At 46.2% G+C, this 13,686-nt stretch overlaps 2 protein-coding genes across 3 annotated transcripts; both read right to left on the bottom strand.

The window, feature by feature from the left end:
* Window positions 1-966: 966 nt before the first annotated feature.
* On the bottom strand, window positions 967-6,239 carry LOC9270824 (cation/H(+) antiporter 19). Its single transcript, XM_015774824.3, has 2 exons — window positions 5,769-6,239; window positions 967-3,432 (listed from the first exon to the last, which is right to left on the bottom strand). The coding sequence occupies exons 1-2, from the start codon at window positions 5,925-5,927 to the stop codon at window positions 1,249-1,251; spliced, it is 2,343 nt and encodes a 780-aa protein (XP_015630310.1). The 5' UTR covers window positions 5,928-6,239; the 3' UTR covers window positions 967-1,248.
* A 1,755-nt stretch (window positions 6,240-7,994) lies between these two features.
* On the bottom strand, window positions 7,995-11,347 carry LOC4334653 (mannan endo-1,4-beta-mannosidase 4-like). 2 transcript variants are annotated; one of them, NM_001418976.1, is made up of 4 exons: window positions 11,078-11,347; window positions 9,454-9,743; window positions 9,173-9,367; window positions 7,995-9,071 (listed from the first exon to the last, which is right to left on the bottom strand). In NM_001418976.1, exons 2-4 carry the CDS (start codon window positions 9,694-9,696, stop codon window positions 8,190-8,192), a joined length of 1,320 nt encoding a protein of 439 aa, NP_001405905.1. In that variant the 5' UTR covers window positions 9,697-9,743; window positions 11,078-11,347; the 3' UTR covers window positions 7,995-8,189. The 2 variants fall into 2 exon arrangements, with proteins under 2 accessions (NP_001405905.1, NP_001405906.1); NM_001418977.1 differs by lacking the exon at window positions 11,078-11,347 and having other exon boundaries at window positions 9,454-10,528.
* Between the last annotated feature and the right edge of the window lie 2,339 nt (window positions 11,348-13,686).

Genomic DNA, 13,686 nt, shown 5'->3' with positions numbered 1-13,686 from the left:
TATCGAATCAAGTTAAAAATTCAAATTTTAACTTTTGCTTTGACGCTAACTGGTGGGGTACAAGTTTACAACACTTTTTTCTTACAAAATTACAGCTGCACTGCATTTTGTACTAATTAACCACTAACTTAGTTAGCCCATCACTTTCCCTAAGAGTACCTTCAACAGTCTCTCTAAATTAGATTCTCCAAACATCTATATGGCCAATTCTCCATCTAATTTGGCTAGTCAAACTAGATGATCACTCCAACAGACTCTCTATTAATCCTCTCCAAAATAACAACGAACCCACATGTCAGTCTCCACTCCTCTTCTTCCCCTCTCTCTCTCCTCCTTCCTTTTTTTCTTTTTCTCTTTCGTTCCTTCTCATCGTCGATGCTTGCAGAGGGGCGGCGCCGGCAAAGGACGACGGTGGCGGAGGGGCGGCCCCGGCGGCGGTCAACGGCAGCGTCGGCAAAGCAGGGGGCGGCGTCGTGGAGGGGCGGCGCGGACGGGCGGCGGTGTGAAGGGGCGGCGCGGAGGGGCACCGCCGGCGGAGGGGCGACGCGGAGAGGCGGTGCGGAGGGGCGGTGGGGCGGAGCCAGTGGAGGGCGTCGCCTAAGCGGACGGGCGGCGGCGCGAAGTAGCAAAGGTGCGGCGCCAACGTTCATCGGACGAGAGGGGGGGAAGAGGTGGGACCCACGATTTGGCTAGGCTATTTTGGCTGGCCAAATTTGGCCAACGAGAGGAGTAGTTTGGCCAGCCGGATGGCTATTGGAGCACGATTTTGCTTCAAAATTGCTAAAATTTAAATATGGAACCTGTTCGAGATGCTCTAAGAGCAGGTACAATAGCAAACTATAAGTCAGCTACAAACATATTTTAAAAATATAAAAGAGAAGAGATAAGAGCAGCGGACTACATATTTGTAGCCAGCTACAACACAGACTCTAAGATTCATGTGTGTATGACAGGTGAGACCAGACATTATTAATTATATAGTATATATTTATAGGTAACTATTGTATACATTGGCTATTATATAGGCGATTTGGAGCCATAGTTGGCTATACTATTAAACTTTCTCTAAATAAACCTGTGAACCCTAATTTAACAACTAATTAGCTAATAATTAACAACCAAATATGATCTAATCACCGACAGGAGGGACACACTAATGTTGCTATATACGTGCTATCATGCAGCAGAGAGGCAGTGCGACTATGGCTCCGCCGGCTGCCTCGACGTAGCGGCCGTCTCCTCCGGCGACTATGGCCGGCGGATTGGCACGCCGGATTCCTCCACGGTCGCCTCTCCTCCGGCTTGGCTCGACGACGATGTGCCAGTGTCACCTCTCGAGTCGTACTTCTGCACCACGAGCACGGAGGACGTCGTCGAGAACTCCGGCGTCGCCAGGTAGCTCCCGACGTGGCCGAGCTCCGGGCAGTCCGTCTTGTCCACCAGCGGCGTCGCCACCGCCGCCGACCGCCCGGCCACCACCAGGTTCTTGCCTCTACCCAGTGTCTTGATGGCGAACGCCACTTCTTGCCGGCCATGGGCCGACACCTCGTCGTACTTGAACGCTCCGTCGTTTCCGGCCTTGCGCACGTTGGAGATGTGCTTTTGTATGGCGTCGTCGTCTTCGGCGGCGTCGTCGGCGGCGGCCGTGAAACGGGCCACGGTGAGCGCGATGCCAGGGTGCTCGCCCATGCGTGAGGCGTACGCGAGCGCCTCGCGGTCGTCGGCGCCGCCGAAGAAGAGGAGGAGGACCGAGTAGGAGACGTCCGGCGCCGAGACCTGCGCCGCGCCACCGAGCGCGCGGTCGACGAGGACGGCGACGGAGCATGGCGCGTCGCGGAGCACCCGGACGTTCACCTGGTGGAACGCCCGGTCCACGGGCTCGAGCGTGCCGTCATGGCAGAGCATCTTGTGGAACGGGAGCAGGATGATGGCGGATCGCTTGTCCAGCGCCGACGCGACGATGTCGTCGTGGATGGTGTCGAGGTCGGAGATGGCCGTCATCGGCTTCACCGTCACGGCGGTGAGCCGCTGGAACGCCTCGAACGCCACCACCACCTCCCCGCCGCCGCCGCCGCCTTCGTGGCCGCGCCGGCTCGCGAACGGGAGCCCGTTGCGGCGCGCGCGCTGCACCATGGAGATGGCCGACGAGCGCTCCGACAGCTCGACGAGGTGCATGGCGTACATGGTGAGCTTGCTCCTCCTCGTGCCGCGCGACGCCTCCACGAGGTTGATCAGCGTCGGGATGCCGCGGCTGGCGTGGAAGCACGCGAGCACGCGCAGCTCGCTGTCGGCGTCGGCGCGCTCCACCGTGCGGTGCTTGTACGACGCCTGCCGCCGCGCCGGCTTGTACACGGCGGTGACGGCCGGCGTGGTCATGAAGGTGGTGACGAGCGCCATGAGCACGAGGATGGCGAAGGCCTCCTCGTTGAGCACCTTCCGGTCGCGTCCGATGTTGAGCACGATGAGCTCCACGAGCCCCTTGGTGTTCATCAGCATCCCCAGCGCGAGCGCCTCACGCAGCGGCACACGCATCAGCAGCGACGCCGCCACCGTGCCGCCGATCTTGCCGGCGCAGGCCGTCGTCATGACGAGCACGAGGAGCCCCCACGACTTGGCGCCGGAGATGGTGGTGACGTCCGTCTTCAGACCGCTCGACACGAAGTAGAGGGGAAGGAACAGCGACGACACCAGGTCCTCGACCTTCTCCGTCAGCGCGCCGGCGCAGGCGCCTTCCTTGGGGACGAGCACGCCGATGACGAACGCGCCGAACAGCGCGTGGATGCCGATGGCGTCCGTGGCGAAGCCGGCGGCGAGAACGATGACTAGAATGGCGCAGACGAACGATTCTTTCACCGGCTCGCCCTCCGGCGACCGCCGTGCCATGAAGACGAGCACGGGCCGCACGGCGACCGTGGCGAAGCCGACGAACGCGACGCCGCAGAGCAGGACGTAGATGGACACGAGCGGCGACCCGGATCCCGAGAGCGCGATGGCGAGGGCAAGCAGCACCCACGCGGTGATGTCGTTGACAGCCGCGGCCGACATGGCCATGCGTCCGATGTCGGTGGTGAGGAGCTTGAGCTCGGCGAGGATGCGCGCGAGGACGGGGAACGCGGTGATCGACAGCGCGACGCCCATGAACACGATGAGCGGGCCACGGGGGGCGTCGGGGGCGATGGCGGCGCGGAGCACGAGCGAGGCGCCGACGCCGAGAGCAAACGGGAGCGAGATCCCGGCGGCGGCGACGGCGAGGGCGGTGCGGCCGGTGCGGCGGAGCGAGGCCGGGTCGAGCTCGAGGCCGACGAGGAAGAGGAAGAAGAGCAAGCCGACGTTGGCGAGCGTGTCGAGCACGGTGAGGCTGTCCTTGGGGAAGACATTGTCGAGGAATCGCTTGTTCCGCCCAAGCGCCGACGGGCCCAGGAGGATGCCGCCCTGTATCACGCCGCCATTGCAGTCAGTTCATCATCACACAAAGATGCTTCCTCCCTCCGTCTCATAATAAGTTTATTTTTACCTACTCTTACTACTTGTCCTAAAATAAAATAAATCTATTTTTAAGTAATCATTGTACCAGAATTTGTAAAAAGTAAAAAATAATTATACTGAGAGCAGATAAAATTGGAACTAGTTGCATTGAGAATTGATAAGTTTTGAATTGGCACGTGTTGTGGGTTGGATGAAAAATGAACTTATTTTGGACGGATGCAACATACCCATTTTGCTCAAACGGGTAATAAAGAAATAAATAAATGAAGAATTAAATACAAAACTGTAAGGGAAAGAACCCAAAGAGTATAGTATGATTGATGCTATGGGCCTGAAATTGATACAGCACATATACTACTTATATTTTATATTTAATATTCTTCAGGAATCAACTGATGATCTGTAGTAATTGGTTGTTTGGCAGCGTATTGCTGCTGTGCTTTGGTGGTCAATGGTGATGCAACTGTTGGCCTAATATTAATCCAGATGTTTCTTCAGAATCTAAGAAAATTATGTTTTTTAAAGTGTAAAGGAACCATACTTCTCCAGTTTTTTTTAGAGCTCTACTTTCTTCTTCTTGGAAACTGTATCTGTTTGCTAAAATATATGTTAGTCCAGAGAAAGCTACACAAGAAAAATACTCCCTCCGTATTTGTAAATGAAGTCGTTTAGGACAATGTTTAAGTCAAACCTTGGGAATATAATTCATAAATAACTCTCAAGTTGTTAAGTTTGAACATGTAAAAATTATATGAATAGATTTGTCTTGAAAAATACTTTCATAAAAGTATACATATATCATTTTTCAATAAATATTTTTTATATAAACAAAAAGTCAAAGTTGTATTTTGGAGACCATGTCGTTGTCCAAAGCGATCTCCTTTACGAGTATGGAGGGAATATTTGCATAGAAAATAGCTGCATCAGTAATTGCCACAGAATAATCCAAACAGTCAGCTGGCTCGAAATGGTTCATACTAGTCCTACTAGTTTAACTGTACTAGCTAGCCGGTAGCTTATCAGAGTCAGAGCCATCCTCACGAAGTCAACTCCTGTATTTTCTATAGAAGGGCAATGCTTGATTTATATTTTCAAAATCGAAGAAAGAAAACTCTGGTTAGTATGTGTTGTTCCTACGATTGCACGTGGTACGTATCGTGGACTGGTACGAGTTACACACGTGTGATGAGGAAGAACTCGATCAGAAACAGTTTTCTTACGTTTTTATCTGTAAGGTTCAGCTTCTTGCATTGTGTTCTTCATTGTATGCATGGTGCATTTGTCAATGGCAGCAGAAGCTACTGATCTTGTCAAGAACATCATCTTAGTGCTTACTAAGTACAGGTTGCTCTAAAAGTAGGAAAGATAAAACTAGCAGGTGACCCAAAAATAGCCAGCAATCTTCTGCAACTACCACCTCTGGTTCCCTTACCTACAAAGCCGGATTAATTTTCCTGAGGTCCAAAGCTTAACTTTTTTTTTTGGTTGTGCTAGTATAAAAGCACGCATTTTTTTTTTAAAAAAATATCGGTTGGTCTTTGGTATGGTGATCTTGTGATTATTGGTACTAGAATTATCCTCAAGTAACTGCGGTTTATATCACTCTAGGTAAGAATGAGTGACCATATGGCTCTGTTTGCTATCCCCTTTTCCCAAACATTCTTCCTCGTTTTCCGTGCGTATACTTTTCAAACGGCTAAACGGTGCGTTTTTTTAAAAAAAGTTTCTGTACGAAAGTTGCTTTAAAAAATTAAATTAATCTATTTTTTTAAAAAAAATAGCTAATACTTAATTAATCACGTGCTAATGGACCGCTCCGTTTTTCGTAATTACTGTTTGGGATGGGAAGAAGGATGTGCGAATGGAGGAAACTTTGCCAGGATGAGGTGGTGTCGTTGATCAACAGCGTGTCAGGATTCAAGAACAAAATGATAAACCATACAGTTCATGCAACGACAAAGTACTCCGTACTACGTCGTTTACTTTTTAATCAACGTTTGATCACTCGTCTTATTTAAAAATTTTATGTAAATATAAAAATACTTATGTCATATTTAAAGAACATTTGATGATAAATCAAGTCACAATAAAATAAATTATAATTATATAAATTTTTTGAATAAGATGAAAGGTCAAACGTTCGTCAAAAAGTCAACGGCGTCATACATTAAAATTAAAATGTGGAGGGAGTAATTAAGGTTGTATATAGTATGGTTGCATAATACCAGGACAAGAAAGGATTGCGAAATTTAACTGATGAAGGCATGATGAGAACAACTTACGATGATCTCGGCGATGACGCGAGGCTGGCGGAGAGGGCGGAGGGCGTAGGCGAGGCCGCGGGTGAAGACGACGACGAGGCAGATCTGCACGATCAGCAGCGGCAGCGAGAACCGCAGCGGGTTGTCCCCCTGCCACGCCCCCTCCGACGTCGCCTTCATCCCCTTCGCCGCCGCCGCCGCCGCCTCGCCCTCGCAACCAACCAATCTATCTCTCCGACCACCACCAATTCACAAGATCGACTCAGGGCAAGAACGCATGCATGGCGAATTGGCGATGGATGGATCAAGAACAAGCACAGCCAAGCTAGATTCCTGCCATATATATGTATAACTAGCTAGCTGCAAATATGCGAGGGGATTATGCAAACTGATGCTAACTAGTAGTGCTTACACGTGTGACCACTAGTGATTATTAATTAAGCTCAGCCTCTTAAGCTGATCGATCGGTGTCGAATTGGACAAATATAGGCAGCAGGCCACTGCAGGTGTTAGAGGTTTGGAGTGGGTGAAGCTTTGTGATCCATTCATGGCCACTTCACCACCTTATTTATAGCCAAGTAATTAAGCGGTTGCAGTGGGCTTTTGAGAGCTGGGTTTTTGTGAAATATTGGATCACTCATTCACTTCCATGCTTATGCATTGGACGAATTTTGAGAGCATTTGTTGATGAGATGAGATCGATTTGGGGAACTCAATTCGATCGAGTATTCACCGCCTGCGTTTTTCTGTGACTTCTTTTCGTGATCACGCAAAGCTTGCGCGCCTCAAATATATTAGACGAAAGCAAAGTTCTTTTTGTTTTTTGTTTTTGTTTTTTTTGACTGCGTATGGACCATGCATGTGTCATGTGATCGAGTTGCACGGCGGAGACTCGATTAGAGAAGCAATTAGTTAGTAGTAACTAGAAAATTCAACTGTAATGTGATCGTCCGTTAAGGCATATGATGTTTCTCAGACCATCATATCGTAGTTTCAGTTGCTTCTGTCGTAATTTATCGTCAGCAGATACGTACGCACAAATCAAATGTTATCATCAGCAACCGTTTTTGGCATAACAGGGTTGATTAATTCAGATTTTTTTAAAAAAGTATGCAGGCCAAATTTGTGGACGCCACAAAAATAATTTAGAACTGATGGTGTGGCTGACAAATTAAATCGGTCACTGATGACCTCTTAGGCTCTTATAATTTAGTCCCAAACTTGGCTAACTGATTTTCAATCTTGCAAATCCACTAAACATGCAAATCGTGCAAATTCTGAAGGAGATGCAGGTCAATAGTGCTAGCTTGGATGCGAAGTACCCTGAGAAGCTTGTACACTTGTTTGAAAATTACCGCGAAATCGAGATGAGAATCATGAGATGCAACACAATCCTAGCAAACAAAGCAACCGGGAAATGTCAGCGCTAACTTTTTATCTAATCACATGCATGCATTATTACTATCTAAATTTGAAATTCTAGAGGTTGTTGAAACTAGTCGAATTAAATGAAAACAGCATAAGTATAAAACTGCAGGGTTGTTGAAACTGAAACTAACTGAATGCACCTGCAAGTCCTTTCCTAGAGACAATGTAAAGAAATTTGGAAGGCCAACGTTCTTCCAGATCATTGTGGCTTGAATTGCTGCAAAAAAAAAATGCAGCGAGAGAGCGTGAGTTCAGGTTTCATGACATTAAACCCATCAGGTGTTCATGACGGCCCATTAGGGGTGAAGTAATGCGCTTGGCGCCGGCCCATTGTTGCAGCGCTCAATGTGTAGTGCTCTTTTTTTTAAAAAAAAAGAAAAAGAAAGAAAAACAGATGGAGAAGGATGCATATGGCAAACAAAAATGTTTTCCCTGTTGTAACTCAAACATTTCCACGGGACTTTTGTCAGCGACACTCCACTGTTAACCTCCAAAATAGTAAGAAAGTGTACTGATTAATATTGTGTTAGGTTCAAATGACGATTTCCATTGGCAAATACTCCCTCCGTTTTAGGTTATAAGACATTTTGATTTTGGTCAAAGTCAAATTGTTTTAAGTTTGACTACGTTTATAGACAAATATAGTAATATTTATAATATTAAATTAGTTTCACCAAATATATAATTGAATATATATTTTCATAATAAATTTGTCTTGGGTTAAAAATATTACTATTTTTTTCTACATATATAGTTAAACTTAAAGCAATTTAACTTTGACTAAAGTCAAAACGTCTTATAACCTGAAACAGAGGGAGTAGTATTGGAAGATGGGATTGTTTTGAAGTATAGTATTTTTTTTTCACAGAAAGCATTCTATATAGTCTACAAGAAAACTACGGTACAAAACATTAGGACAATCATCTTGAACAAATCCTGAAAATTTGTCCTAGTTACAGTTGCAACATGTGCCAACGAACAGCTATACCCATGAAGATGGATGCATGGAACAAATCACAAAAGAATGAAATTCTGTACAATAAATGAAGAGATCGATCTGGACAAAGAGACGAAACAAGCCAAGACCATCCGGAGGAGCAGTTCAAGGGTGTCGCCGCCGCCGCAGCTAAGCGAGTTGCCTAGACGCGTCCTCCGGTGAGAGCTTGCCCGGCGGCAAAGCACATCCGCGTCCTGGCCATTGAGGGCAGCCAGCTGCTCCGAGTGCTCGCCGATGATGCTCGCGGCGCGGCTGTCCTCGGCGAGTATGATCTCGTACCCGTCCCTGAGGCTGTCCATGCCAGCGACGATGTCACCGTCGAGCAGCAGCTGCCAGAACGCGCCGCCGACGAGCGGGCCACCGCGCGATGCCGAGGCGTAGATGGCGTCGAGCACCAAGTCGAGGAAGTAGTTCCTCTGCGCCTTGTTGGCGCCGACCTCCTTCCAGAGGAACTTGCCGTACTCGGTGACGAGAAGCGGCATGCCGAGGTACGCCGCCGTGGCGTCAATGTGGGAGCGCGTCCAGTTCCGGAAGAAAGTGGCCTGCTCGTCGGCGCTGGAGCCCCATAGCCAGACGTCCGGGTAGAGGTGGATGGTGGCGAAGTCGACGGCGGCGGTGCGGTGCGTGGCGACGTAGTTGGTGCCGTAGTAGATGCCCCACGGGTTGAGCTCCTTGCTCTCGTGCTCGCCGGCGCCGTAGAACCCCTCCAGCCCGGGTGTCACCAGGTGCCGGCCGTCGACGCTCTTCACGTACGGCGCCATCTCCTCCACCCACGCCTGCACCATGGCGCCGGTTGGGTCGGCGTAGCATCGCGGCTCGTTCATGAGCTCCCAGGCGAAGATGGTGGGGTCGTCCTTGTACGCCACGCCCGTCAGGGTGTTCACCCTCGTCAGCACCGTCTGCATCGATCGACGCCGATGCAACGGCAGCATGAATGAATGAGTGAGATTGAAATGTAACACATCGATTATCGATGCATATGCTTTGCATATATACTGACCTTGACGTGGTTCTTGAAGTAGGACTTGACGATGGTGCTGGTGAAGAAGTCGTCGTCGGAGGTGAGGTTGTGGCCGGCGTCCCCCGCCCACCGCACGTACTGCCGCTTGCCTCCAAAATTGTCAAAGTTGTTGGTCAGGCAGAGGAGAAGGTATATACCGTGCCGCCTTGCTTCGGCGATCACAAAGTCCAGCCCCTGCCCAGAAAAACGTTACAGAGAAGACAACCAGTGAGTTTTTGCGTTGGTTTGGACGACGACGATGGTAAGCAAGCGAGGATGACCTGGAACATGGTCTCGTTGTAGACGCCCGGCGACGACTGCAGCGGCTGGTCGCCGCCGTCGCTGAAGGCCCACGTTCTTGCCAGGTTGAGCCCGTGCGCCGATGCCTGCTGGAACGCCGTCGCCACTGCGCCGCGCAGCGCCGGGTCGGCCGCCATCATCATCAGCCAGTACGCGTTGAACCCGCTGAAGAAGATCGTCCTGCCGCAGTCCACCACGAACTGCGTGCCGTCCACGGCCACCATGCCATCGCCAGGCGCCACGGCAGCGCGCCAGGGTGGAGGTCTTTGAACTAAAGCGCAAGAACTCATGCATTTATCATTATCAAGATGATTGACATCAGAAGATTTGTACAGCCTCACTATAGGTCAAAACTTACTATGCTCAAGCCACACCTTATCTGCTTTTCACCAGCATTTCATGAAAAATTTTATATTGTTCACTGATTTAGCCCCCACATGTTATTTTTTTTTCTCTTTTAAACATCACTTGCAAACAAAGGAAACATAATCTGATCTAGATGAAAATTTTTACTGAGGATGAATAAAAACAAAAACAGCTTCCCTTGCCCACTCCAGGAAAAAAAGGATAAATACAATCAGTATGGCATAACAACTCGTAACCATACTAATGGCTGAGAAACTATTACAGCTAGATGCTTCATATTCAATGCCAGTCAGTCAATAACGGTGAAGTTTTTTTTTTTGTGTGTAAAGCGTCAAATGATAGGGAAACAAAAGTATAGAATCAAAAATCAACCTACGCCAAATTAAACCATAGACCTAGAGATAAAGCCATTCACATGTCTCAGAAAATGCACCATTTGTGCTAAACAAGTCCAGATTTCAGGGCAGGACAAACATAGGGAGCAAATTGTTTAACAGAAGATTAACAAATCACAGATAAGTGTAAACAAGAGCAACGTGCACCATTTATATTGTAATAACAGCACAGATCATGCTTTGATGAAGAGATCTCATGAAAATATCCCAACCAATCCATAGCAGGTTCCACATGAAAATTTTAAACCAGGGGTGTTAGACAAAAGTTATAGAATGGTAATACAATAAATTTAGCATTAGATTGAAACTTAAGCAATCAACGACCTAAATAATAGAAAGATGGCACACATCCAGATTCTCTCTCTTTTGCAACCACAATCACCTCAACTTCAAATTCCTACCGAAATCAAACAGTAACCAGCAAAATAAAAATCCCATTCCTCACGAAACCTCCCTAAATCATAATACGCCTAAATCTAAGAAAACGAAAATTCCTCACTGAATTCAACTCTAAGCCCCTGATAATCAACCAAAATTCTACTTCCACAGAATCTAAGCTTAACCCATCCCAGGTAGGCTATCCAGGAACCAAACCTAATCCACCCAAATTGCAGGTCGGCTATTCAGGAATCCAACCGTAATCTAGCCAATTGAGAATTCGTGCTGTTCGGCTATCCAAAATACACCACAACACCCCGTACGTCTAGCCATGAGCCCGTGACGAATTTTTTAGAACCAAAAAAAAAAAAACAGAAACAGAGCAAACCATGGCCCCATCTAGATCCCAAAAAAAAAGGGACAGAGAAAGGAGAGGCGAATGAACGCTCATTCGATAAAGCGATACCTAGGGTTGAGGTCCGTGGATGGCTCAGCAGCGTCGGACTCGGACCGGAGCAAGCGACACCCCCCGTGTCGCCCTCGAAATCCGCCCCTAGTATCCTCCCTGGGCAGCCCCGAGCATCGCCGGAGAGGCCCCGCGGCTGCGAGTTTATTCGGAGGCTTCCCCGCGGCGGCGGCGGCGCAAGTCAAGTTCAGTTGGGTGGAGACGGGCGAGCGCTGGGCACCAGTGAAAGAGGAGGGGATCGAAGGATGCGGCGAGGTAGAGAGGTGGTCGTCGCGTGTGTCGGTGGCGCGCGTTGGATTTTCTTGCAGCATTCGATTGATTGGATTGGATTCGAATGATCCCAAAAAGCGGTTCGAATCACAAAGGCGGGGGATTCGCCTCGACGAGGTGTGGCAAACTGGCAACGGCACGTGTCGGAGCCGGGTTGGACAGGATTGGCCCTTGCCTACAATGCCTTCATCTCAACCGTCCATCAGCCATCCGAGAGGCTGCAAGCCGGCAAACTGCAGCTTGGTTGCCGCTGTCATCTTCATCAATGGGAAAGACAGGGAAACTTTAACAGACAATTGCTTATTTAAACCTCGTTGTCTCTATTTTTTTAAGTTTACTCACTTGACCATATTTTTTAAAATTGAAGTTGTCGTTTGACCTTATTTGCAAACACTGTTAAGATTTCATTTAAAAAAACTATTTATACGCCAAATTGACAAAATACCCCTAAGTACACAACATCATATCCCTAAATTTCTTCTCATCCATTCATCTCCAAAGACTAGCGTGGCGGACAGTAGCCGAGATGGAGGGAGAGGTGACGACACGAGGAGGGAGTGGGGGTGGTGACGTGCGGAGGTAGCGGGGCGGTGAAAGCGGCGGCGTGCGATGAGAGCTGCGACAACGACACATGAAGAGAGCAGCGGTGTGGGCTCGCAGAGGGTGCGACGACAACGGTGCATGGTGGGAGTAGGGGCCAGGGGTAGTGGCACCCGAGGGGGGGCAGGGGCAAGGAGGTAGCAGCGGAGACTACAGCGCACGAAGGGATCAATAGTCACGCCAGCAGCGGCAGCGACACGTGAGAAGTAGGGGCGACAGTGGCGCATGGCTCTCAGCTCTATGTGTGTTTTGCTTTATCTATATTTTATTAATTATATGCAATTTGGGATGGGAAAAAGATAATTATATCATATTTTGTTAATTTGATTTGTCAAATATATCAATTTGAAGCCAAATCGATTAAACTTGTCTCAAATCTCGGAGCTATGCTAAATTTATTACAACTAGCATGGTGGCCCGCGCAGATTGCGTGGCTAGCATCATTATATTTTCTCATATAATAGCATATATGTTTTCTCATTATATTATTCAAATATATTAAAATGATAACATAATTTTAAATTTTGCAATAACTTTACAAAACTACTAATGTGTAATATTCATATTGTATTTTATATACGTGTTAGTTATTAATTATTTTTTATATCAAATTTTAGTTATTTGTAAATTATATATATTTCTATATGGACTCTAGACTCGTCTTTTAATATTTCTTTTTTTAATTCCAAATTTTCTGTAAATTGTATTTCTATATAGACTCTATGCTCTTCTTTCAATATTATTTATTTTTATTTCTGAATTTTTATTATTTCTAATTGTATTTCTATGTGGACTCTAAACTCATCTTTCAATATTCTTTAATTTTTAATTTTCGAATTTTAGTTACTTCTAAATTGTATTCCTATATTGACTTTAAACTCTTCTTCCCATGTTTTTCTTAATTTCTAATTTTAGTTATTTGTAAATTTTATTTTTATACGGACTCTAAACTTTACTTTTAATTTTGTTATGTTTATTCCAAATTTTAGTTAGTTTTCAATTCCTATATGGACTCTATACTCTACTCATAATATTCCTATTTTTAATTCTGAATTTCTATTATTTCCTAATTGTATTTCTATGTGGACTCTATACTCTACTTCTAATATTTCTTATTTTTAATTCCGAATTCAGTAATTTTCTAATTGTATTTCTATATGGACTCTACACTCTACTTCTAATATTCCTTATTTTTAATTTTGAATTTCAGTTATTTCCTAATTGTACTTCTATATGAACTCTATACGCTACTTCTAATATTCCTTATTTTTTAATTCTGAATTTCAGTTATTTCCTAATTGTATTTCTATATGGACTCTAGTCTACTATTCTAATATTCCTTATTTTTTAATTTCGAATTTCAACTATTTTTAAATTGTATTTCTATATGGACTCTATATGGACTCTAGTATCCTCTTCTAATATTCTTATTTTTTAATTCCGAATTTCAGTTATTTCTAAATTGTATTTCTATATGGACTCTGCCTTTTATTTTTCTCCGATTAATGTGAGAATTTCTAGACCATGAGAGCGAATATGGAGGCTCCTTTTTCTATTCCTTTAATAATATAATAGATTATGTCAAAGATTCGAATAAAAAAAGCTTTTATATATTATGGTCAAATGAACAAGAGAAAAAAATATGACAATTTGGTTCTTAGCACCGTTATCTTGTTTTCACATAACAGGTTTAGTCTTGATCTTTCATTTTGAGAAATGGGTCAAATAAGCAAATTTGA

Source organism: Oryza sativa, chromosome 3 (assembly GCF_034140825.1).
Source record: "Oryza sativa Japonica Group chromosome 3, ASM3414082v1".
NCBI lineage: Eukaryota > Viridiplantae > Streptophyta > Magnoliopsida > Poales > Poaceae > Oryza > Oryza sativa.
Note: the sequence above shows the minus strand (reverse complement) of the source record. Positions and strands in the feature narration are given on the sequence as shown.